Genomic DNA, 27,717 nt, shown 5'->3' with positions numbered 1-27,717 from the left:
AAATGATTTGAAATTAAATAGATTTTCACGGGGTGACTTGATGAATAACCAACCGTATTGTTGATTACAAAGGCTAAAAAGCTTAAAAAATAAAATAAATAATTTATATTTCATTGTAGATGGACTTAGTTACCTAGCTTTCCTGGTAGCTTTGTCTGAGAAAATGATTCATAAATCAACCTATCAGTTGACCCTATGTTTACTTTCTTCACTGACAGACAAAAATTAAAAGCCTGTATCAGTCAAAGCTCAGCTTTAGGAGGGGAAAAGACAGAGCAAGACAAAAACAAAGAGAAAAAGAGTGTGATGCTGATGAGGTGAGAAAAAAACAGCTGCCCGCACATGGTTTTAAAGCTATTGTCATCCAATTTTTTTGGCCTTCAAAACATCTTAAAATGCACATATGTAGATCAGAGAAATCAAAATTTTCTCGGGGGAGCATGCCCCCAAACCCCCCTAACTACCTCACATTCGGTACCTCAGTGATTATAAAACCGTGCCATATGCATGTTACTGGATGAATGAATGAAACTACTTAATAATGAGCATTAGACCATAAACTAACCTTTTTTTTTTTTTTTTTTTTTTTACATCATACCCTCATTGGGGGCTGAGCCCCCCTAAAATGAAAATCCTAGAATCGCCCCTGGTGGAGAGCAGTGCATGGTTGCATAGTAACGACAGACGCCACAGGCAAATCGGACCGAATCTTACTATTAATGATAAAAGATAAGCTAATCATGTGCATTGTAAATGTCAGTAATTTATCTTTTTTGACTCATTCTTTTTATAAAAAATTATTTAAAGGCTGAAATATGTGAGGTTTATCTTTATAAAACCTTATTTGTCGCAAATTGATTTTAACTTGATGCATGTTAGTAGATAACGTTGCAAGACACTCTTTTAAAATCTGGCTATCATTTTTAATGTTATTATTTTAATGTTTATGTTAGCAAAAAGTGCATATTGATGCTAATTTTATTTGTTATTTGCTGGTTTTCGACATAAAACTTGGTGAATTGATTTCATTGTGTAGTATTTATACTTTTTGAACAGGATTCTGTGATAACCGTGATCATTTTTGTCACTATAACCATGAAATGAAATGTTCATGCCGTGTCATCTCTAGTTATGATCAACTAAAAAATAATCTCTGATTCTGTTCTTTTCTCTGGCATTTAAGGGTAACATATTTAGGCGTAAAAACTCTTTTAGGTCTAAAACAGTTTTGATAGTTAATAATATGAGAGTTATGAGGCATTATTTAAGAGATTTAAGTATTGTATTATAAGTAGCTCTCGGCCACTTTCCTTTTCAAAAAGTAGCTCTCAGATGAAAAAAGGTTGGAGACCCCTGTTAGAGGATTCGTCGGCTTCTTTAAGATAGCAAGTTTGGGAAAACTTCGGTTTTCCAGTCAGTTACAGTAGTACAGTGGTGGAAAAGACGAGGACTGTGTGTCGGCGTTGGGTTGTTGGGTAATAAATGTATTTAACTATAATGTGGTCATATTTTAATTTTTTTGACTCCTTAATCTTTATTCTGAAGTTACCAAATTTGCCAGTTGGCACTTGGCACAGGTATGCCTGTCACACTTAGCATATTTTTTCTTGTTATTATTCTATGTAATTCACACTTTCAGAAATAAGAGATGCTGTATTTTCTGTTTTATAGCTGATTGTCCTAGTTTGTTTACAAGTTAAGGCCATTGCACACTGAGTCCGAAATTTTCGTATGCGTTTTTTCGTGTTCGTCAGCCTTAAAATTCGTCACGCACAGAAACCTTGCACACTGAGTCCGATGCGTATTTATTAAACCTTTGCGGAAAAAAACGCAAAAAATACCAAATGGATTCGGATGATTTTGTTGCCCTCTTTCTTCTTAAAAAGAGAAAAAGAAAGAGGAAATATTGGGTCCATCCAATCCTGAGATTGCGCCGAGAGGAAGGAGAGTTTCACCTCCTTATCAAGGAATTGCGAAATTATCCCGAGCGATTCAAAATTTACCTCAGAATGTCAGTGGAACAGTTTGATGCTTTGCTAGCGATACTGGAGCCACATATTAAAAAGACCATCACCAATTTCCGTGAACTAATCGATCCTGAACAGAGACTGGCAGTTTGTCAAAGGTATGGACAGACACACACACACACACGTTTTTGTTTTTCATACAGTACTTTGTGCTGGTGTATCAACTTGTCAGACGCCATTCTGGATTTTGTCGACTTGTCGGTCGCTTGTACGGTGGCTCTGAATTGTCAAAAAACCGCTCAAAATACTGGCTGTGGATGCGTAAAACGCAGAAAATCGAACCCGATCCGAATTTTTTTATTACGGACGAAAGTTTCGTAGACAGTGTGCAAGCGTGATTGACATAAAGTGAGGTCGGATTTTTTTTTTTACGTGCGAAAATTTCGGATGCGAATTTCGGACTCGGTGTGCAATGGCCTTTACTCTATCTATCTATCTATCTATCTATCTATCTATCTATCTATCTATCTATCTAGCTGTCTGTCTGTCTGTCTGTCTGTCATCTATCTATCTATCTATTGCTGAACAAATTTATTAGACCACCACCACGTAAGCTTCTTGCCACAACTGCCCTAAACTAACAGTATTGGTGTGTTGTGGAAAAATTCATCTTTTCTTTATATTTTATTACATATAGGGATTGTCAAAGTTTTTTTTTTTTTTTTTTTTTGTCACCCTACTGAATTTTTCGTCAACGATACCAGGGACACCGAAGCACCGGGGAACATGAAATTTGGTGGGCATGTAGCCCCACTAGACTTCTAAGGAAAAATTTCGTTTGGTCCCCGGGGGCCACTCCCCCCCCGCGCTGGGCCCCCCCAAACCCCAAAAAATGCAGTTTTTCCTAAATAACTACCTGAACCGTGGCACAGAGGATGAAGACATTTTTATGGTATGTTGGTCTACTAGACTTTTACGGAAAAATTTCGTTTGGTCCCCGGGGGCCACTTCCCCCCCCGCGCTGGGGCCCCCTTAAATTTTTCGTCAACGATACCAGGGACACCGAAACACCGGGGAACATGAAATTTGGTGGGCATGTAGCCCCACTAGACTTCTAAGGAAAAATTTCGTTTGGTCCCTGGGGGCCACTCCCCCCCCGCGCTGGGCCCCCCCAAACCCCCAAAAATGCAGTTTTTCCTAAATAACTACCTGAACCGTGGCACCGAGGATGAAGACATTTTTATGGTATGTTGGTATTCTAGACTTTTACGAAAAAATTTCGTTTGGTCCCCGGAGGCCACTTCCCCCCCCGCGCTGGGGCCCCCGTAAATTTTTCGTCAACGATACCAGGGACACCGAAGCACCGGGGAACATGAAATTTGGTGGGCATGTAGCCCCACTAGACTTCTACGGAAAAATTTCGTTTGGTCCCCGGGGGCCACTCCCCCCCCGCGCTGGGCCCCCCCAAAACCAAAAAAATGCAGTTTTTCCTAAATAACTACCTGAACCGTGGCACCGAGGATGAAGAAATTTTTATGGTATGTTGGTCTACTAGACTTTTACGGAAAAATTTCGTTTGGTCCCCGGGGGCCACTTCCCCCCCCGCGCTGGGGCCCCCGTAAATTTTTCGTCAACGATACCAGGGACACCGAAGCACCGGGGAGCATGAAATTTGGTGGGCATGTAGCCCCACTACACTTCTACGGAAAAATTTCGTTTGGTCCCCGGGGGCCACTCCCCCCCCCCGCGCTGGGCCCCCCCAAACCCAAAAAAATGCAGTTTTTCCTAAATAACTACCTGAACCGTGGCACCGAGGATGAAGAAATTTTTATGGTATGTTGGTCTACTAGACTTTTACGGAAAAATTTCGTTTGGTCCCCAGGGGCCACTTCCCCCCCCTGCGCTGGGGCCCCCGTAAATTTTTCGTCAACGATACCAGGGACACCGAAACACCGGGGAACATGAAATTTGGTGGGCATGTAGCCCCACTAGACTTCTACGGAAAAATTTCGTTTGGTCCCCGGGGGCCACTCCCCCCCCGCGCTGGGCCCCCCCAAAACCCAAAAAATGCAGTTTTTCCTAAATAACTACCTGAACCGTGGCACCGAGGATGAAGACATTTTTATGGTATGTTGGTCTACTAGACTTTTACGGAAAAATTTCGTTTGGTCCCCGGGGGCCACTTCCCCCCCCGCGCTGGGGCCCCCGTAAATTTTTCGTCAACGATACCAGGGACACCGAAGCACCGGGGAGCATGAAATTTGGTGGGCATGTAGCCCCACTACACTTCTACGGAAAAATTTCGTTTGGTCCCCGGGGGCCACTCCCCCCCCCCGCGCTGGGCCCCCCCAAACCCCAAAAAATTCAGTTTTTCCTAAATAACTACCTGAACCGTGGCACCGAGGATGAAGAAATTTTTATGGTATGTTGGTCTACTAGACTTTTACGGAAAAATTTCGTTTGGTCCCCGGGGGCCACTTCCCCCCCCTGCGCTGGGGCCCCCGTAAATTTTTCGTCAACGATACCAGGGACACCGAAATACCGGGGAACATGAAATTTGGTGGGCATGTAGCCCCACTAGACTTCTACGGAAAAATTTCGTTTGGTCCCCGGGGGGCTGTTGAGCGAAGGGTTGCTGGTTTAGGATGATACTGTCACACACACACATGCAGGAATACAAACAAACGCAAGCATGCACACACACTGACATACACACACATACAAATCCACATGCACAGACACACACACACAAACACACACGCGCACACATGTACGCACACATACATACACGCACAGACACACACACACACACACACACACACACACACACACACACACACACACACACACACACACACAGACACACACATACACAAACACACACACATACACACACACACACACACACACAGACAGACATGCACATACTATTACTTTTTTTAGGTATATACATAAACACGCAATACAGCCAAATTACTCCACGTCATTTATTTTTGTGGAAAGCCAGTGCAGGCCTGAGCGGCGGTCATATTTTGTACCGCGATGCGGTACATCTAGTTTTCAATGATTTAACAAACGAATGCCATGCGTTCTTTGGCTGTATTTTGAGTTTCTTTTATGATATTGATACAGCTGCAGGGTGTGTGTGTGTGTGTGTGTGTGAGATTTCAGAGGTAAGGAGATTCCCGTGCTGGGGAGGGGTCAAGGGGGGTCCCTTTTGTTCTTTGGGCTGTGGTGGGTGACAAGAGATAACACTATAAAAATGCTGGCCAACCTCTGCTCTGGGTCTCACTCCGCCTGCAGCTGGACTGTGGATGGACTGGGAACATTCTTGCAAGAATAAATATATTTTAAGGACAATTTGAATCATTGAGGTCTCTTATGCCTGATGCTGTTTTGTTAGTTATTTGTTTTTGCCTCAACAAGTTGGTGTCAGAAGTGGGATCCATGAGGTTTCTTCTGGCCCTGAGAAAGCGGATTGACGGACTGATCACCCTAAAGCACAAAAGGCTTTAGTCTTACCTCGCTGAATTGAGAGAGAAGAGCCAAAACTGCTATCAGGGCCAGGAGGAACCCACTGGATTCAGAAAGAACTCGGAGGCAGTAAAAGCATCTCGGGTAAGAGACAGTTAAATTATTTTATTTTTTGTTGGGTGTAAATTGATATAACTGTGAATGAACCATAGTGGCTGGAACTATCTCTTTGGTACGGGCAGAGAAGGTTTTCGAGGGGGAGATTGTAACAAGCAGGGCTCTACAGTGAGAGTATTTCACTCGCATTTAGGCCTACGTTTCATTTAGGAGTACATGTACTCCTTGGAAAAAGTTAGCGTAGGGCCCTGTCAAGTCAATTTTATGCTGAAAAATAGCTCGTAGGTGGACGGAAGAGCCACAGCTGATTAGGTAAGTGGATAGAAGAACCACACCTGATTAATTAGGTTTACTCAAAATCTCTGTAACCTGAGAAAGTCTCGTAAAAGTGGACGGAAGAGCCACACCAGATTAATTAGGTGAACCAGAATTAATCGAGCGCTAGAAAGTGCTCACGGAAAGATTTTGAGTAAACCGTAATTACAGTTGCATATTTGCTAAAACCTGGCCGATTTTGGGTGAAAAAGTCGGATCTGTTTAAAGACGTTTAACAGATTAGTAAGACGCGTGTCGAAGGAAAATCCAGGAGAGATAGAAATCAGCCAATATGGGGTCATCTCAAAGCAAGCTTGAACCAAATTTTATAGGCTACACCAGTTTTTCTGTAAAATGGAGAAAAAATTACAGCCAGAAATGCATGCAAGAAATTGGGAAACGGAAAATTGTTAAACAAAGGGTTGTTGTAGTTTTGTTCATGAATGTAAAACTGAACAGACAGTAGTTTGTTGAACTGAAGAAGATAGAAGAAAACGAAAATAAATGCAGAAAGAATTAGCATTTAGGGAAAGATTGTAGGAAAATAGAATATTTTTATTGATAGAATGTTTTTCCTGATGGAAATTACAAACAGTGAATTGTTGGATGGAAAAGAAGCAGATAAAAGAGAACAGAGTTGATACAGAAGGAACTGGCATGTAGGAGAAGGAACTGGCATGTAGGGGAAGATCAAATTCATATTTATGAACGCCTAATTAAGTCAAATTAAGTTGAAATGGTATGAAAAGTGAGTTTTAGATTAAAAAAAAAATAAGGCATTGAGTATGATTAACAGGGATTAACATTATATAAAGATAAGGAATGTTTCATTAAGCAGAACGGGAAAAATTCTATATTTTAGAGATAAAATAATTATTGAAATGATGTTTATTTTGACAACCATTGTCTTTTGAACCTAAAGGGTCCAGCTATGCTGGGAGTATAGCAACAGCGCTTGCTTGTTCAACCCAGCTTCTGGATGTTAATATGTACCTGATTTGTAATCAGTGTTGTTGATGATAAAAACAATTAGATAGATGTAAAGACAGCTATGTCCGAAGATTTGGGAAATCAATAATGTACAAAGTCAGATATTTTTTTGAAATTAAGTCATTGAAAGACAAGGACGGTGTCTGTTTTATAAAGGAAATTATGGGTTGGAGATAATTTCCCTAGACACGTGTGACTAAAGTTAATCAGAAACTTTGTGAAACCCGCTTAGAATATTTAGATTTTCCATGTCGCTTATGAAAATTAATGTTCTGCCAATAATAATGATGTGAATGTGCTTTATTGTATTAATGTTATGAAAACAAGGTTATTTAAGAATAGATTGCCATATTTTTATAACAAGAGTTGAAGGTGCAAGCGGCTAGGATAGCTGGCTGTGTAATTTAGAGACTGAGAACAAGATTTGAGGAATTTTGGGGTTTCTGTGAAACAGTAGAGATAAGTGGGACTGAGGAATAATGATAATTTTAAGTTGAATCTGCAAACTAACCATTTGATAGAAGAATAAGCTATCAAACCAGTGTTAATGAAATTGATGACATGCTGAATTTCTTTATACTGTATGAAGAGTAACTGAATAGTCCTGATACAAAAGAGAGCAAATGCTGTAAGCAGCTCTGCTCTGAAGCTCTCAGTTTAAAGAGATTTGCAGATTATGTTTTTGTAAAAGTTTGATTCTGATTGGAAAGATAAACAGTAACTTGACTGGCCCCAAACAAAGAAAGTGCCAAAATAACACAAATTTAAAGAAAAGTCTGTGTTAATATGGGTTAGAAAGTAAATCAATGTTAATATGATGAAGATTATGATTCAGCTATTGTAATTGAATTTGCAGCTGGGACAGTGGGGGAAAATGCAGAGAAATGAAAGCGTAAGTGAAAGTTCTACCAGAAAGACTTCACTGCCACGTCATTAATTCATAATTCCACGCTACCAATCACAGCTTGACATCAAATATAAAAGACTGATCTTACCGTCCCATTTTGTTGCCCGCAGGTGTCATTGCAAAGTTTTCCCCCATCCTCCCCACCACCACCAGAATGGCTCCCGTCCACTTGTCAGGGGGTAGGCTCCGCCCCTGCCTCTATCATCAGGCAGGACCTACAAGCTAACTTTCAGACCCGGACGGAGGACGGGGCCTACGCCAAAGAACTCTGAGATGGAGCTTGTCGAGCATCTGCTTTTAGTTTCGTCTGTAAAATCCTTTCACAAAATAAATTCTATTTCATTCGAGAATCCTTCTGAGTCTTTTTGGTAGAACTTATCAGTGGCTCTGTTTGCATTTTCCTGAATAAGAACACACTGTTTCAGGGGTGTAAAGTAGGGTGGAGATGTTAGAAAGATCAGAGTGATAAGACTGTAGGCAGAATAACAGAGAGTGTTTTATTGCGGTCAGCGGGGTCATTCAGTGACTGTAAATGCCCACTGTATGACTGTAAAAGTAAATGAGGGAGAAAAGAAAGTTGATAGATAAACTTTTGAAAGTTGTAAAGAAGATTGAAAGATATTAAGTGTAAGGAATTCCTTTTGAAAGGAAAGAACCATAAAAAGTACCGGTTGACGTAAAATTACAGATGAGCTAAATGAGTTGCAAAATATTTTAAAAGTACCGATCACTAAAAGGATGATTGTGTTTTGAATGGAACGCTTTGATAAGGTTTTAGATGATAGAGAGAGACAAATCTAATGAATGATTTATAGTGATAATCAAAAAATGTATCACAAGCAGAGAGCGCAGCCTCAAAAGTTAGTATGAATCATAGAAGCAGATTGATAAACTCCTAGAGAAAACATTGAAGTCAGGTATTAAATTATGGCAATTGAAAACCTGACAACTAAAATTGAAATGAAATTTTAAATGTTATTAAGAAACGGAATAGGGTCTGGAGACTGCGGCAATACGGGAGACCAGGCCAGAGCAGGCAAAGCAGGCGACCAGGGTAGAGCAGGCAATACAGGAGACCAGGACGGAGCAGGCGACCAGGGCAGAGCAGACCCCTCAGGCGACCAGGGCGGAGCAGACGACCAAGGCGGAGCATGCGCTGCAGGCGACCAGGGCGGAGCAGACGACCAAGGCGGAGCGGACCCCTCAGGTGACCAGGGCGGAGCAGGCGACCAAGGCGGAGCGGGCGACCAAGGCGGAGCGGACCCCTCAGGCGACCAGGGCGGAGCAGACAACCAAGGCGGAGCGGACCCCTCAGGTGACCAAGGCGGAGCGGACCCCTAAGGCGGCCAGGGAGGAGACGACCCCTCAGACGGCCAGGGAGGAGACGACCCCTCAGACGGCCAGGGCGGTAAAGACCCTTCGGGCGGCCAGGGCGGTGAAGACCCTTCGGGCGGCCAGGGCGGTGAAGACCCTTCGGGCGGCCAGGGCGGTGAAGACCCTTCGGGCGGCCAGGGCGGTGAAGACCCTTCGGGCGGCCAGGGCGGTGAAGACCCTTCGGGCGGCCATGTCGGAGAGGACTTATTGCCCCCCCCCCCCAAAATTTTCTTGGGGAGGTTAACGGGCTTAGGCTCCAGGTAGGAGAAGTCCAGCGGCGAAGGCGTATCAGGACTGGACAAAACCAGCGGCGAGGGCAGGTCAGGACTGGACAGGACCAGCGGCGAAGACGGGTCCGGACTGGACAGGACCAGCGGCGAAGACGGGTCCGGACTGGACGGGACCAGCGGCGAAGACGGGTCCGTACTGGACTGGACCAGCGGCAAAAGCGGCTCAGGGCTAGACAGGACCAGCGGCGAAGGCGGCTCAGGGCTGGGCAGGACCAGCGGCGAAGGCGGCTCAGGGCTGGGCAGGACCAGCGGCGAAGAGGGCTCTGAGCTGGACGGAACCAGCGGCGAAGGCTCTGGCTCGGGGGGCATGACGCTCACAGACTCTGGCTCGGCGGGCATGACGCTCTCAGTCTCAGGCTCGGCGGGCATGACGCTCTCAGTCTCAGGCTCGGCGGGCATGATGCTCTCAGTCTCAGGCTCGGCGGGCATGACGCTCTCAGTCTCAGGCTCAGGCTCGGCTGGACTGGACTGGCGTGAAGTGCAGGCTCGGCTGGACTGACTGGACTGGCGTGAACAGTCTCAGGCCCGGCTGGACTGGCGTGAACAGTCTCTGGATCGGCAGACGTAACGTGAACAGTCTCTGGATCGGCAGACGTGACGTGAACAGTCTCTGGATCGGCAGACGTGACGTGAACAGTCTCTGGATCGGCAGACGTGCCGTGATGCGTAAGCTCGGCAGGACGAAACCCAGCAACGACGGCCCTCCTGGCAGCACGCGCAGACATAAGCGGGGGATCGGCCACGCTGGAAACCGGTCCTGTACGTCCATAGACCGATCCAGTGGCTGGCTCGATGGTTGGCAAGACGTGACAATTCCCAGGCCGGGCGGGCGAGACGTGAACTGACTCTGGCTGGGCAGACAGGACATGGAGCTGTGAAGACTCTGGACTGGACGCGACCAGCAGTGAGGGCTCAGGGGGTACTGTGAGCTTGTGGGGTTCTTCAACTACCAAGCCCACAGTAAATGATGAACCGCCCAGGAGAAGAGCTAGGTTGATATACCCCTCTAGGGTCCATCTGGTATTATCATCCGGCATCATCAGAGCGATCTCCTCATCTAGCCCACTCCAAAATATGTCTATGAGCTCAGAGTCCTCTAATGATGCTAAATGACAGCATGTCAAATAGTCCTTAGCATACCTCTCAATGGGCTGGCCATCCTGGAACAGAGAGGATAGCCAACTTCTTAGAGCACCATTGCTTACAGCTACTGGATCCATTTTGTGTTGAGTTCTTCTGTGATGCTGTGGCAGAGACAAGGAGAAAGCGGGATCCAAATGCAGTGTAATTTATTAAATAGACTCTAGACTTTACAAACATAGATTCCATGAACATGACTCAGGACAGGACCACCAGGAACAGCTCTCAACAATGAAACAAGAACTCACAAAGACTGAACTCAAACACAAGGCTTAAATACAAGGACAAACAAGCTAAACAAGATAACAAGGGGGCGTGGTCAATCTGAAACACCTGGGGAGACTAATCAACATAATGGGGAACAGATGAACACGGGACATGACAGAGAAACACAGACCTGAATCATTACACATTCTCTCATTCAATGTCAGCTGAAAGCTGTTGTCTGAGCCTGTGTAAAGCACAGTGTTTCAGTTGAAAATCATAGACACAGAGATGTTAAAGGAAATCATTGCCATTCAAAGGGCAATTTGTACTTAAAATGTTTTAAAAGTAAAACTGAATGACTTTAAAGAAGTCTTTAAAATAATACTGTTTTGAACTTGTTTATTTTAGGACCAGAGACTTTTAGCTCTCATTTTAGCCTCCACCATGAAACAGGGCCGATGGCTCCGGCTACAGAAGTAACAGTACACTGAATGTACGATTGTGATCTAAATTCACTGACTATAATCTAAGCAGCTAGGTTGCTACCTTTAAGATGATTAATGAATTTTAAGTGATTAAATACTGTTGTTATTAATCTGTCTCCCTATGTTTAACACTAGTAGGCAGTCCGAATGGCTCTGATGACTCTTGAATGCGCCTTTTCCTAAGCTCCAGAAAACAACAGATTATGTTGAAGAAAACGGTCACAGATTCTGTAATGGGGAAAAGCGGTTACCAGTGTGTACGAGTGATTACTTCAATGACGGGTACGATCTTTTAGGCCAAAAGGACAACCTAAGACAGAGGGGTCACGCAAAAACACTGGGCATTTCCTGATGGAGGTGTTTTTATGTGAGATGGATATGAGAGTGGCGCTGATTGACTGAGTGGCCACCAGCATCAGCAGATCATTGAGAGGCCAGATGAGCTGTGAGAAATTACGGCGGTCTGACCCAGAAAATGTGAGTTCCTCTATATACCACTCACCACAAACCGCGTTGATTGTATGGCTTGTCTTCCATTGTGACAACACCCTGTAGAAAAGAAAATTATTGCTTAAGAGCTAATGGAAATGGGCTTTCAAGATCCAACTGAGACCGTGAGGTGATTGTCATTATTTGTTGTGGAGACCGTAACAAGACGTATTAATTTATATAAGGAACATGATGTTGGTTGCCTTATGGGCAAGGACATTTTTTTTTATATTGAACTAGTTTTAACTTCTGAAGGCCGTTAGACATGGTGGTGGCTAAAGATGAGAACAGCTTGTGATGAGTCAAGAGAAATTTCTGAAAAACGAAGGTTAGGTAAATTGAGTATTTAAACTAAAGATAACCTTAGAAAAGATCTAATGAATCTAATGTATCTAATGTATTTTAGATTGTTGTAATGGTTCTAATTTGAGTCAAACATTTGTATTTTGACATTTGTGAACCATTAAGGGTTGACTATGACTATGATTATTTTAGTTACAGTCCTAGGAGGCTGTTGAAAAGATTATTTGCTTATAGTGAGAGAGAAAGAGACTCTGCTTGAGTGGAGGAAGGGATGGTACTCTGTCTGTCTTTCTGTTATCAGTCAGCCAAAGAAAGCTGAAGCAAAGTAAGATAATGAACCAAAACAATCCAGCTGACTTTTCTAAAATCAAATGAATGAATAATGAACACATAATAAAACATTAGATAAAAGATACAGGAAAATGTAAGGTTAAAATGTCATTTAAAATTTTAATATTTTTAGAGAAAATATTTAAATAAGAAATATGAGCGGTTCATAGTCAGGGATGAGTGTGAGTGTTAATTCATGTTTTGTACAGTATGTGTTAGTTAAGGACAACTATCGTGTCTGAATAGTGTGTATAAATTTGTCATTAACCTCTGGAAAGAGTGTTTTAGCATTATAGATGGGTTAAGGCAAATGACAAATTTGAAAGTAAGCTGAGGATTGTGAGTCAATCTGATGAGAAGGCAACACAGAACATAGGACGAGCCTTAAGTTGATTGATCATCAAGCTCTGTCTGTTAATTGTTATTGGTCATTTATGATGTGCAGTAAATTTGAATTACTTTCTGGACAGGTTTAAGTATTGATGTGTAAATTAGAATTGTGAAGTCGTAGATAGCAGTCAGTCATGTGTTGAGAAAATGTTATAGATTGGACAGCAACAAACACGTAGGCCAAGTAAATATCAGACTATCCAGAGAGCCCTTAACAGTTAGGCTATGTATTGTAAAAAGGGGGAGATTGTTATTCGACTGACGTTGACGAAAGTGTGCACACCACAACCTGACCTGACCAATTGATGACCTGGAGAATGTTTGTAGATGACTGAATTGCGAGACCAACGACAGGCCTGAAAAGAAGGATACGCTGTGAGACTCGGGGCCGTTGCCTTAAAACAATTTGATAAGAAGATGAAATTGTGGCTTTAAGTAATATTTTTGTTTAAGAGGCAAAGAAAGATATCTAAAGGAAATTTGGCTGAAGGACAACGTTTGGGTTAGCAAACTTTATCCAAACAAATGTTACCAAATAAATATTAACAAATATTGCAGTTTTCCTGTAGCTCAAACATTAGAGTTTGACACCTGTAACGCCAAGGTCATGGGTTTGATTTCTGAGGGAAAGCAAGAACTGATAAGAATGTAAATGTGTATCTTGAAATGTAAGTCGCTTTGGATAAAAGTGTCTGATAAATGTAAGAGAATCTTATTATGTTAAATTGATGCACAAGATGAGATCTCGTGCATCAAGAGGAGGATGATAACAGCTGCCAAATATGGTTTACTAAGGGGTTCACATTTGCTGAAAGCAATCGCACAGGTGGGAAGATAAATGTTGGAAGGACACTGGGTTTAATTGGGTAAAAGCCCTGCAAGAAGCCATTCTTCCCCCGAACAAAATTGCTGTGTGCATTGTTTGTATTTTTAAGTGTGCTAATAACAAGAATTGTTTCAACAGGAAACGCCAGGGCAGATGCGGCAGCACAGCAGACAAAAGAAAACTATGTGACAATAACCTCAACATTTGTTTTTCTTTATAGAAGATGCAGACCCTGAGTGCTATTCAGTGAGAAAGAAATTATCCAGTGATATGTTTCAGGTTGAAAATTCCACAGGTCACACCAAAAGGGACGACAAGACAAGCGGTCACTAACAAAATCACTTAAGGTCTCCATTCGCAGGTGACAGCAGACAGTAAATGACTCATTCCAGTGGGGGTGCGATCGTGATCTAAGGGAAAATCTTGTAAGGATTTGAAAGTGATTGAAGGGTGTTAGACCTGGGTCCAAGCATCTGACCTTAACCACACCAACCAACGTCAGCAACCCAAAACGCCAACGCAAAGAATAAAGTGGGGGATCAATGATATGTGCTAGAAACTATCTCCCCTGCCAACGTTGGAAAAATCCTCTCTACGGCATGCAAAGTGTCATATTGGTGAAGATGGAACGTCCATGAGGCAACGAGATGATCAACATATCTGGAGAAAATGTTGACCAATTAATGGTTGAAGAAAAGTTTTGTGATTTTTATTTGATTGAATCAAATTAGGGCTTAGTATTGATATAAATCTAATAATTTGACTTGTGCAAAGAAAAATGTGTTTTCAGGTAGAAGATCTATTAATTAATGTGAAGTATGGTGATAAGAAAAAAAACAGTATGTAATGGAAAAGTCAGGGATAATTTCGAACAACGAATGATCAAATTATAAAACTTTTCAGGTTGGATTTTATTAAATAGATTTTAATTAAATATAGCTTTAGAAGTAAAACCATTTCCTGACAAAATATTGTGATTAATTGAAAAAAGCTACATATACAAATACATAGTGTTATGATTGTATGTGTTATTCTGATAATTTTGTTATTAATGGGTACAGTCTATCCTAGGGATGAACAAAATATGCAGATGGTACGAGTGACGGAAGTTGCAATTATAATCATTTACGTTTTTCTTACTATATGCTTTGAGCTATGTCTGGGATGACTGAGGGTCTGGTTCTCAACCAGGAAAATGCGATAACAATGTTTGTTCATTTTTTGCCCGGTTTCAGACAAAATGCTTATTTATTTGTTACAAGCTTTTTACTTTTAAAAAATCGTATTTCTTTCAAAGTTCAAGTAGAGTGATCAGGTATACGAAAAAAATCAGACATGAAGGGTATAACTGTTCTTGAATTAAGACTTGAATTAATTCTATTCTTAAAGATTTAATAGTATAATGGGTTTGATTAGAAAACAAGAGTGAATTTTTCTATGTTGTTTATCAGAGAATGATAAAGAGGAGGAATTTGTTGTGGAAAAATTCATCTTTTCTTTGTATTTTATTTTCAATGATTTAACAAACGAATGCCATGCGTTCTTTGGCTGTATTTTGAGTTTCTTTTATGATATTGATACAGCTGCAGGGTGTGTGTGTGAGATTTCAGAGGTAAGGAGATTCCCGTGCTGGGGAGGGGTCAAGGGGGGTCCCTTTTGTTCTTTGGGCTGTGGTGGGTGACAAGAGATAACACTATAAAAATGCTGGCCAACCTCTGCTCTGGGTCTCACTCCGCCTGCAGCTGGACTGTGGATGGACTGGGAACATTCTTGCAAGAATAAATATATTTTAAGGACAATTTGAATCATTGATGTCTCTTATGCCTGATGCTGTTTTGTTAGTTATTTGTTTTTGCCTCAACAGGTGATACACATTTTTTGAGAAGGGAAAAAATACGTTCAGACTGCACATCATTGAACACACTAAAAGTACTCATAGAGTCTATCCATAATTGGAAAATAGTTATTTTTGCATTTTTTAGAGCAATTTTCTACTTCAGGATTGAAAAGCAAAGACTCTCAGACTCACAGTTGATACACGTCTACCTATAGGAATACGACGCCTATCACTGTATTCATAGTGCTTATATATAAGCTCCTCCAGTATTATCAGCAGCTATCGCGTTTCTCAGGACCGAATTACCCTCCTCCATCCCCAGCTCCTCTTCTCGTCAGTCAGGATTTGGCCTTCTGATTCCCCTTTGAATCAGACTAAATTCTCGAATTATGTTGTACATTAGAATATTGACATTAATGATATCTGAAATACATTCATGTTGGTTCTGTTCTGTTTAACCTAAAGGGGGTTATACTGCTCTCCCTGCTCTTATCCATGCTAGGCTGCCCAGAACAGAACCATACCGCCAATCCAAAATATATGCTAATTGTCAATCGTATCTGACGATAGTGGTCCTGACAGTAATAAGTTAACAAGATGCAAAGTTAAGACAAAATATTTAAGGTTTCTTCAAGAGCTTCTGCAATTTGTGCAATGCCTGTAAAATTACATATTTTAACAGTACATATCTCAGTATATACTGTAGGTCTAAACACATGTGGTATAATAGCCAAAATTAGTGTGCTCTTACCTAAGTCTCTAAACAGAGATGGCTCATGCTTTTCCAGGCTAGAATAAAAGGCAGATTTAACCTTGTCTCCTCCAGAGTGCAACACTTTATAAAACTCTCTCATTTTCTCCTGGTTAGTATCTGCTGCTCTGATCTTACAGTACGGCTCCCATTCCAGCATGCCACCGGACCGCAGCTCATCCGCTATTGGCATCACCATCTGTACTCTCTGGACAAGTTTCGCCCAGTGGGCATCCACAAACCGAGCACCTGGTAGAGAGATTATAACATGATAACTGCTCACAAGGGAGAACATGATTTTATAAGATTCAAGAACGGCATATTCTATAGTGTAGCAAGTACTTATTTGGGCAACTTCACTTTTAATCAGTGTAATGCAGAATTTTTTTCATTTGACTTTCTCTGCTTTTACTGTGGTAACTACTTACACTCTGAGTCTTGGTCCATGGTGTCTCATAAGTGTCTATGTTGTAGAGAGCTGTCTTAAGTTGTCCTCTGGGAAATGAAACAATGCACCTAGTGTGAGATAGTGGAAGAGAGCTTTTGTGACACATGGTTACAGATTACACTATTGGTATGCAGTAGATCAAGTGGCATGTAGAAAAAATTATCTTATATGCACAAGCCAAATTTGGTCTTTACTGAATATACAGTAATAAAACAAAATGGTACAGACATATGAGGGTGATTAATTTTCTCTGATCAATAAATGTATCAGTCAACTTCTGCTTTTGAATCAGTTTTGTCAAATTTCATATTGTATAGTTCTGTCATGACAACTCTCGGAGAGATTGGCATGGTAATGCATATGTCACCAGAGTCCAGTGACAGCTTCAGTCCCTGACCAGAGCCCAGTGCAGGTTCCAGTCCCTGACCAAAGCCCAGTGCAGGCTCCAGTCCCTGACCAGAGCCCAGTGCAGGTTCCAGTCCCTAACCAGAGCCCAGTGCAGGCTCCAGTCCCTGACCAGAGCCCAGTGCAGGTTCCAGTCCCTAACCAGAGCCCAGTGCAGGCTCCAGTCCCTGACCAGAGCCCAGTGCAGGTTCCAGTCCCTATCCAGAGCCCAGTGCAGGCTCCAGTCCCTGACCAGAGCCCAGTGCAGGTTCCAGTCCCTAACCAGAGCCCAGTGCAGGCTCCAGTCCCCGACTAGAACCTAGTGAAGGATCCAGCGCCTGAACAGAGTCCAGTGATGGCTCCAGCCCCCTGATCAGAGTCCAGTGCAGGTTCGACTTCATTGCTAAAGGTCATGCTGAAAAGGTTCCTACAGCTGAACTGGAAAGACTTGATGCGCTGCTTATGGTACATCCCTCACCATGGTGTATATCAAAAGAGTTGTGTTGGATTGCAGACCATCCTACCAAGGAACATCATTGAATGCACATCTTCTGGTCCAGATTTAACAAGTCCGCTGGTGAGTGTTCTTGTGCGATTCAGAATGGTGGTTGTTGTTATCTTGACTGACATAGAATTGACGTTTCATCAAGTCAAAGCGCATCCTAATTATTATGATCTTTTGAGGTTTCTTTGGTATCTAGATGGAAATATTGATGGCAGTCTGGAAGAATACCGAATGGTAGTTCATTTGTTTGGAGCAAAATTGTGCTCTAGCAATGCAGCACTGAGAAAGTGTGCAGAGGACCTTAAGGATCTGTATGATGCCAAAACTGTAGACGTCGTCTTCAATAACTTCTATCTGGACGATTGTCTTGTATCTGTGCCTACAGATTCAGATGCGGTGCAGTTTTTCCAAAAGCTCACTGAAATGTGTGCCAGAGATGGCTTTCGCCCAACAAAAAAAAAGGATAACAACCGCACTGTTTTGAATGCCATACTGGAGGATGACTGAGACAAGAAAGACTTGGAAAATGACACCTTTGGAGCATTAGTTGTGCTGAGTCTGATGTCTTCAAGTTCAAGGTGATCATCAAGGACCGACCTCTTACAAAAAGAGGAATTCTTTCTGTCATTTGTTCTATATATAACCCTCTTGGTTTTCTGTCTCCTGAGATTCTGTGTGCTAAAATGATACTTCAAGATCTGTGTAGAGAAAAAAATCCACTATTCCAACAGTGTACATTAAGAGATGGACAAGTTGGTTTAAGGAACTTCAAGAATTGGAGAAATTTGAGGTCCGCTGGTGTTTAAAGCCTGAAAAATTTGGAGAAGCAACATCTGTCCAATTGCATCACTTCTCGGATGCCTCGTCCGGTGTCCAGAGATGACTCCAGTCTCAGCCCTCGTCCGGTGTCCAGAGATGACTCCAGTATCAGCCCTCGTCCGGTGTCCAGAGATGACTCCAGTCTCAGCCCTCGGCCAGTGTCCAGAGATGACTCCAGTCTCAGCCCTAGTCCGGTGTACAGAGACGACTCCATTCTCAGCCCTCGTCCGGTGTCCAGAAACGACACCAGTCTCAGCCCTTGTCCAGTGTTCAGAGACAATTCCATTCTCAGCCCTCGTCTGGTGTCCAGAAACGACACCAGTCTCAGCCCTTGTCCAGTGTTCAGAGACAATTCCATTCTCAGCCCTCGTCTGGTGTCCAGAAACGACACCAGTCTCATCCCTCTTCTGGTGTCCCGAGACGACTCCAGTCTCAGCCCTCATCCGTTGTCCAGAGACGACTCCATTCTCAGCCCTCGTCCAGTGTCCAGAAACGACACCAGTCTCAGTCCTTGTCCGTTGTCCAGAGATGACTCCAGTCTCAGCCCTCGTCCAGTGTCCAGAAATGACTCCAGTCTCAGTCCTCGTCCAGTGTCCAGAAAAGACTCCAGTCTCATCCCTCGTCTGGTGTCCAGAGATGACTCCACTCTCAGTCCTCATCCGGTGTCCAGAGACTACTCTTGTCCCCGACCAGCATCCGTAATGGAGAACTGTCACGCCCGTAACATTGTTGTTTTTTGTTGTTTTTTTCACATAAATGCGACCACGAAAAATAAAATAAAAATTATATTTTATGTTCTGTGGAGGCCGATCTTTATTCATCCGGTGGGTATATATCTTTTGGTTTGCACAGTGTAATTTATAGAATTACTAAAAAATATTTTGCCACCTAAAAGTTAAAGATTTTTTGTGTCACGTCACGTGTATTTCCCTCATATTAAATATAAAACGCATGTGTAGACTGATATTTTTCTAATGTCTTGACTCCTTTCAGACGTTTCAAAATATTGGTATTAAATGCATTTTCTGAGAATTTATATTTCAAGTATTGACTGCAAATGTCACGTCCATAACACTGGAATCGCCCAAGTTTAACGAATTTATCCTCAACTAGTTTTTGTGGTGTAGGTCTACGTATTTATGTTAACTTAAATAAATCTTAGCCCTACATCTTACACATCGTGGAAACAAAATAACAACTAAAATATGGTAGTATGCGCCTCAGTCCCAATACTGTAAAACTCGACGTAGGCCTACGTTCACAACATGTTAATGCAGCGGTAGAGTTACACTCACAGGACACTGTGCACTTATTCGCAATCCCAAAAGTTAATTATTTGCTCGTGCTTTAAAGCTTTGCCAGGTAAACATTTCATTGGCATTCTGTTCTGACATGATGCACTTTTTCTAAGCGCGAACTGAAGTGCGCGCGCACTGTCAAACAGCGCCAAACTGGATTTTTGTTGGGTCAGACCCATCTGATATCGAAGGGGGGCTGATAACGCGAGATCAACATCGACCTAAATGGAAAAAAATAGCACCAAACAAGCCACTTTGAAATGTTGCTGTTTTCATGAATATAAAAGTTGGGTGACCCTCCCCCTAGACTAAAAAAAATTGGATGACCCTCCCCTCAACAAAGAATAAAAAGACATGACCCTCCCCTATTTTCCTCCGGTGGCCCCTTCCATAAATACCGAACGGTCCCTAACAGAGATCGCTGTAACATGCAGTTAAAAACGTTTTGAAGACAATAAACATGATTGCAATTGATTTACCTGTGTTTTTGAGCCATGTCAGGTATTTTCATAATAATAGATTATATTTATAATGCAATGCTAATCGATATAGACTTTATCCTTGTGCAGAATACTATAAAATAATATATTTCTGTCTGCATTCTGTCCGATGATCTGAAGCCAAATCAGATCACAGAAGGTTATTTAAAACACTCGACTTGCGTTATAAAGTAAGTTTGGAACACAAACATGGTTTTAATCTCATAAATTGTCGTGTATTGATGGTGTGCTAAGCTAACATGCTAGCTAGCTCTAGGTGCACCTGCCACCTAGCAGTTATTCTTTTATGATTTTTTTAAATAGGAATGCTTACTGAAATGATTATTTTTTCAAGAAGGGCATTTGATACAGTTTCAAATGTGAAGTGAGAACTTTGATAAATTAAATGATTGTTTGAAACAGTGTGAATAGCCAGTCGTTAGTAATTATAATGCAGACAAAGGAAAAGCATATTTAGAGGCCATAACCAGACCGGAGAGGTGTGAATGTGTGCAGGAGAGACTGACACTGAATGGGGCTCGTTTACACCACAAAACAATACACTCTTAAAAGAAATGGTTCTATTTAGAACCAGAAATGGTTCTATCACCCGCTTCATATATGGAACTCCAAAATGGTTCTATATAGAACCACTTTAATGGGTTCCATAAAAAGAACCCCAAATGGTTCTTTGAAACCAAGTTAGATGGTTCTATATAGAACCATTTAAGGGTTCTTTATTATTAAACGAGTTAATTATTATTGAATAAGAAAATAAACAATCCAGAAAATTCATTTTTTTTAAATGTATTCAATTGATTATACAAAAATATTAGTGTCATATTTAAAATTGCACTTCTGTATACTCTGTATTAGACAGCAAATTTCACATTTACATTTAAGATGTTTAATTACATTTTGGATTATTTCATTTAAGCATTTTCACTTTGCAATAAACATAGGCTACATAAGCTTGTTATATGCAGTACTTCATTTTTACATGTATCTCTGAAATGAGGAAAAACAAATCATTTTTGATATTTGACAATGCAGATAAAAATCAAAACATGAACAATTAAAACATCTATTGAATAGCACTACAATTTACACAAGTTGACTGTACATTTTCAGTACAGGTATTGGTGTTCTAGTGTCGTGCTCTTGTCTAAGTTTAAGCATATATTTTTGAATAAAAGTCATGCTTAATGTCAACCGGGTATTGCACATTGAAAAGAATATAGACTGCAAACAGGCATTCCACAGCCTGTGTCATGTCAATGTCTGCCTCTCTTATGATGTTCACATTGTCCATTATAATGCTGACGCTTTCAGCCTTGAGGGGATCAGGAGAGCTGTTAAACACAATGGTTGGTGTAGGACCTTTGGGTTGGTGTAGGACCTTTGGGTTCCTGTAAAACAAACATTTCACCTTTTGAGTGCTTTTCACCAACTAACAGAAGTCATCAAATAGACTTAAAATTACCCCATAATTTACTCACCAACAAGCCAACCAATGTGTATGACTTTGTTTCATCAGTTTAACACAATCTGAGATATATTTAATAATAAAAAGCTTTGTAATGTGTTTGAATGTCAACATTACTGATGACTGAAGAACATTCAATATGCTACCACATCAGCTCCACTTTGAATCTCATTGGTTCTTTCGTTCTTGTAACTGAATCGTTCATGACACAACACAGATATGACAGCTAAGCACGTGACACGTAAGAACCAACAAGACTCATAATTATTGATGTGGAGCTGATGTGCCACCCCATTGGATGTTATTCCCTTATCTAATACATAGACTAATTATAGCAACCTATCTTGGCAAATTTAATCTTTTTATCTCACTAACGTACGTACCATTTTGCTTTAGAAGACAAGTATGAACCCCTGGAGTTGTACAGATTTATTTTATGACTTAAATTGGGGTGCTATTCAATGACATTACAAAGCAGTGTAAACAAGTCAAGTCAAGTCAAGTTTATTTGTATAGCGCTTTTCACAATACAGATTGTATCAAAGCAGCTTCACAGTATTAAATTAAACAGTACAAAGCTTATGACTAAAGAAGAGAGTGAGATTTTTTTTTTTTTTTTTTTTTTACAAATTTGGCATAAGGGTGAGTAAACTGACTAATATTCTTATATTTGCATGAACAGTTCCTTTAATTCAAGTCAAGTGCATCAAATGTTAATGAAACTACAGAAGACTATACTTACACTATCTACACAGTAGAGGAAGCTGGCATTTTCTTTAAATAGGGCTGGCAGTAAAATGAGTGCAGCATTCCTAACGAGACCTACAAACAGATACAAATGATTGTATATTAGGTACAGAAATCAATTAAAGGGATAGTTTACCCGAAAATGAAAATTCTGTCATCATTAACTCACTCTTGTCATTTTAAACCTATATGGCTTTCCTTCTTCAGCATAACACAAAAAAATATTTTGAAGAATGTTGGCAACCGAACAATGCTGCTGGTACCCATTCACTTCTATTATATGGACACCAAACCAATGCAGGTCAATGGGCACCATCGTTGTTCGGTTACCATCCTTCTTCAAAATATCTTCTTCTGTGTTCTGAAGAAGAAAGTCATAAAGATTTGAAATGACAAGAGGTGAGTAAATGATGACAATTTTTATTTTGGGGTAAACTATTCCTTTAATATTTGCATTATTTTAATACATGTTTTCACTCATACATTTTATAGGACCTACAACCTTTACATTGACAATGCAACTTTACACTGGAACAGATAGGTTGGATGGGGAAAAATGTATGGTGTTGTTACCTTCTGTGGTTTCCTCTGCTGGTCCAATGAGATTGGCGTTGAGTTTTTTTTTTACTTCCTTCTTTTGCACTCCTGATGATGTTTGGGGCCATTTCATTCAGAGATGTTTCCATGTTCTTCACCAAGTCTGTTCCAAACCTCATTGTCATTTCATGCAGCATCTTAAATACAAAACACTACAATTACTTCAGGTGCTTATATCCAAATTACACACTTTCAGCCAAACAAGTTCCTTAAAGTCAACATGAACTGGAGGTTGCAACTGACTACCATATAGTGATGTTTTTAACGATTAATTTAACGATTAATTTCGACACCCCTACATGATATTAGAGTCTTCCCGGTAGAATTTGCGCTAGAGCTCCCATTTCTAAATGACCTCAATTTTAAACCGCAGTATATTTCTAAAATTAAAATAATAAAATTAGAATAAGAATAAAACTAAATAACTTTATATCAAATAAAATACTTTATATTTGGCAGACGCTTTTATCTACATAACCAGAGGAGCTGCCATCCTTCAAAAATGGAAAGCGGGTGATCAAACTCCCCAGAACATCTCCATACATTTTATGATTTGGGTACCTAAGAAATATAATCAAATCTATTATTTCAGTACCCCACAACCAACAAGTTTAACATAAAATACATTTAACTGTTATAAAATACAATGAAATACAATACTGTACCAGGTGTGCTTAGTGATGCTGTCAAACAATACTTGAATCAGTAATGCACGGATGTGAGACTTGTCCTTCTTCTTAAAGCCGGGATCCTTCCTCTGCAAAGCTGCTTGCAATTCAGGGGGAAAGACAGGCAGGTTCAGGTTGTATACTGCTGGCCAAGGTTGGGCAACAAATGAGCCCTCATTCTCACAGGGTTCTTGTCTGTAAACATGAATACAATGTTGAAGTCTTTTATACAGGATTTCATTTTACTTGCCACAATACAGTTTGTTTAAACATCACAAAATGAACATTTATAAGTTTTCATTTGTACCTCTGAAACTTTCTTTTGCATCAATGAGGTTTATAGTTTGAAGCCAGTGGCACGTGTCATCTACTGACCATTTATCAACCATGGTTATCTGGGGATAAAAGAAAACAGAGCATAAATAACATTTCACAAACCAGCTATGCATTAAACACACCTAAAATGTTTTGGCTTTAGAACATTTGAATGCTAAATTTAACCATGTGCTATCATCGCTTTAATCCAGCGCATGCGCACAGTAAACATAGACGAACACTTGCGCAGTAACTGCACAGTTTTAATGCAGACCGGCCGGAAGTTTTGAACTGTAACGTTAGCAGTGTCCACTTTCCTGCTGAGTTTAGCTCCAACCCTGATAAAACACACCTGAACAAGCTAATCAAGATCTTCGTCTGTTCTGGGTTGGAGCTAAAAACTGCACGAAAGTAGATCTCGCGGGCCAAAGTTAAGAACTTCTAACGTTATACCTGTTAACATAGGCCTGGGAAAAATACTCACCGCAAACTGAGAACGTTATGTGTGAAACTGCGACACACATTCACATATCATTCGCCTCCGTCTTCCACCCGGTTCACTTTTATTTGAATCGGCGCCGTTTATTTGAACAACGAGCGCACGCTTCATTGAAATTAAAATTCACGCTTCTAACTCGAAGCTCGTCTCCTTATAACACAGCTATCTTATTGTAGTTGACAATTTCATTAAAATTAACAAGTAAATAAAGGGAGCCTGTATCTTAATTAATTTAAAAACCGGAGCAAAATCAATTTAACAGGGCTTTCTGAACCGATGGCTGACGAAGCCCATCAGTAGGCCTACTAACGTTACACAATAGCAGTGTTTTTAACTGAGGTAAATTTTGCTTCTAGTATCAGTATTTAACACAAGGGCTACTCTAACCAATATAAATATTAACTGTAATACTAAATATTTCGGTAAAATCATTTCAAAAATGTAAAAACTTAACTTACCTTAAGGTATGAACGGGGAGAAATGGCGGACTCGTCAGTTTGAAAAATTAACTGTCACTTGTCTCGAGGTTCATCTTCGCCAATCCACCAATAGGAATTCAAGGATGACGCAACCCATATATGCCACCATTTGTTTTTAATGTTCCCATCACAATATGGTATACAAAATAAAGAAAACTCCTGGTTAGTTTTTTTTTCTTCACAAAATGATTCGTCTAAAAGGTAAACTATAATGTATTAGGAAATATAAGTTTCATGCTAATGTACAGCTCAAATCATACATTAACTAGATATTAATATTTTTGACTACAGCAGTCATTCTCATGGGTCTTTACTCAAAAAGCTTTGTGAATGTGTTGTGTAGGTCTATAATTATTGTGTAATCTTTAGTTTATTAGATTCAGTCATAAAACATGAATTTTAGAACCATTTTTTTAAAAAAGGTTCTTTGCTATGCAAGGGTTCTACATGGAACCATTTTTTTGATAAAAGGTTCTATTGGCCAAGTACGGAACCCCAGGGTTCTATATAGAACCTCGAGGAACCCTTTTTTTAAGAGTGTAGAGACAATAGACTGAATAGATGCTTAGAAGATGACAATAAACATCAGTTTGCATGTTAGAGTCTAATCAAAATAAAGTCATATGACATGATCTTGAAAAACATTAAACTAAATACAGAGTTTTATACGTATCTTCAGATTTTAAATATAACATGGTCAGACATTTGGCTTTAGCTGCAGTGCATTTCTAGATTGATACAATGCCAACTTCAATTTTATTTTCATGAAGAGGTTTTATAAAAATACATTTCTAATAACTATACAAAACTTTGAAGCTATTTATAACTTTTTTTTTTTTTCATTATGACAATAATTAATTCTACATTTACAATAAACTGCCAGGTGTCAGCTTTCAAATGAGATCATACTTGTGCTTTTAGTACAAAGGGTTCATGAACTGTATGTGTTTCAGTTTGTGTATGCTATTTCTGGGGATTTTTCAAACAGGTTATTAGACGCCTAGCTCCCCCCAAGAATGATTTTTTTGGGGGGGGCATGTACCCGTGACCATGGTGGTCGAGCCTAACTACATCGGCAATGCCAGGAAGGCCGTTCCGCCATGGTCTCCCGAACTGCCGGCTTCGCCCTGGTCCCCTGAACTGCCGCCGGAAGCTAGTTATTTTAGTCGATAAAGTGTTAAATATGGATATTTTTCTTACACAAACTCATCGATTCACTTCAGAAGGCCTTTATTAACCCCTGCATAGCTGTGTGGAGCACTTTTATGATGGATAGATGCACTTTTATGGACTTTAAAACTTTCACAGCAATTAAAAAATAAAATTAATTACTCCGATTGTATTTGTCTGAAAGAAGAACGTCATATACACCTTGACTTGAGGGTGAGTAAATCATGGGGTAATTTTCCTTTTTGGATGAACTAACCCTTTAAAGGGGGTTAGTTCATCCAACTAACCCCCTTCTGAGTTCTGTGCTGTCTAGTTGTCTGTTGATGTTGACCTGTTTCTGTCCTGTTTCCTAATCTCCTGAGCATTTCTGTAAGTTTAAGTTTATGATTAATAAAGACTGCTGTATATATCCTGTTTCCTCGTTGCTGCAACCAGACACCTAACACCTAGTGTGTCTTATGGCAATTGTTGAAATGGTACTGATACAGGAGGTGCTTGAAGTTTATCCATTTGCAATGTACATAAAACAATGACTAATGTGACATGTTTTACATACTCTAATTTTAGGACAGTTTTACTTCCAAACATTCCAAAGTGTAATGGGTAACTTTAAAAACCACTCATAGACCTGATAGTGGAAACGTTTTTTTTTTTTTTTTAGACAGCTCATTTCAAAGACCCGGTTGAACCAGTTCACAAAGATAACATACTTGCAATTTGATTTACACCTTTACATTTTTTTTTTTTTGGGGGGGTGTCATTTAATTATAATTAATAATAATTTTATAATAAAAAATTTTTTTTACACAGTCTATATTCCTCTCACCTAAACTTCATCTGAACCTTTTTAAAAGTGTACAACTGATTTACAGCAAATACTTTTTTGCTAACCAGAAAAAAAAAAACTCTGACATTTGATCTATTCAAACAATCTCCACATTTATATACTACAACAGAGAATGTAGAACATATAGTAATTTAAAAAATGCAAAACTTTTAGTAGGTGGGAAGCATTCATGGAAATAAAAACAAAAAATATCTTTAATATCTCTCGTAAGTGGTTTGAAGTATTGAAACATCAATACATTAGTACAATTCCGGAGACGTTTGTAATTATACTAACAAAAAAATAATTTAGATGACTTCTGGTATGCTCATTGTTGAGACATCTATGCGATGGTAGCGATAATAAGAAAAATGGTTGAAAATGTTACCTGATCCTCCCCAAAATGTGGATGTTAGTTCTGCAGGTCGAGGTAATGTGGTTTATATATGATCTATCTTTTTTAAATATAACAACTAACATCAGTGTTGAAGGTTTTTCCTCTACTTCTGCTTTTCTTCAGGCAGACAGTGCTATAACTTCGCTTCACTGGAAGGAGCTCAATGTAGAGTTGAAAATGCAGGAACTGCACACTCCAAGTTATGGAAACATGAGAAACAGGTTGAACCTGAATTTGAAGGCAGTCCAAATATGTGACATGTAGAAGCCTGTGGTGAGGGTTGCGTAACTCAGCGAGATGAGTGGTGCGTATCAAGTCAACACGTGAGATCATACGATGATCACAGTGACAATAGTAGGCTAATATGTGAGGTCATTGTGAATTCGAAATGTTGAGCAGGTTGAGAGG

The 27,717-nt window shown here is 40.4% G+C and overlaps 2 protein-coding genes across 4 annotated transcripts in view; both read right to left on the bottom strand.

Annotated features, from left to right (window-relative positions):
* Positions 1-27,492, bottom strand: part of LOC309502548 (NACHT, LRR and PYD domains-containing protein 1 homolog) — a gene marked incomplete at its 3' end in the record, with an annotated part of 42,228 nt that extends 14,736 nt beyond the window's left edge. Inside the window, exons 1-3 of the mRNA XM_082174952.1 lie at positions 27,301-27,492; positions 16,621-16,687; positions 16,193-16,441 (exon numbers count right to left, since the gene is read on the bottom strand). Coding sequence (XP_082031078.1) covers positions 16,193-16,441; positions 16,621-16,639 — 268 coding nt within the window. The 5' untranslated portion in view covers positions 16,640-16,687; positions 27,301-27,492. The remainder of the gene's footprint in view (positions 1-16,192; positions 16,442-16,620; positions 16,688-27,300) is intronic.
* LOC309503323 (NACHT, LRR and PYD domains-containing protein 1 homolog) overlaps positions 1-27,717 on the bottom strand; it is a 106,991-nt gene that overhangs the window by 17,826 nt on the left and 61,448 nt on the right. The gene's annotated exons all lie outside the window — the stretch shown is intronic.

The sequence above is a fragment of the Leuciscus leuciscus genome (genome assembly GCF_965113295.1).
Source record: "Leuciscus leuciscus genome assembly, chromosome: 7".
Taxonomy (NCBI): Eukaryota; Metazoa; Chordata; class Actinopteri; order Cypriniformes; family Leuciscidae; genus Leuciscus; species Leuciscus leuciscus.
The sequence above is the reverse complement of the archived record's forward strand: the minus strand, read 5'-3'. Positions and strand labels throughout refer to the sequence as shown.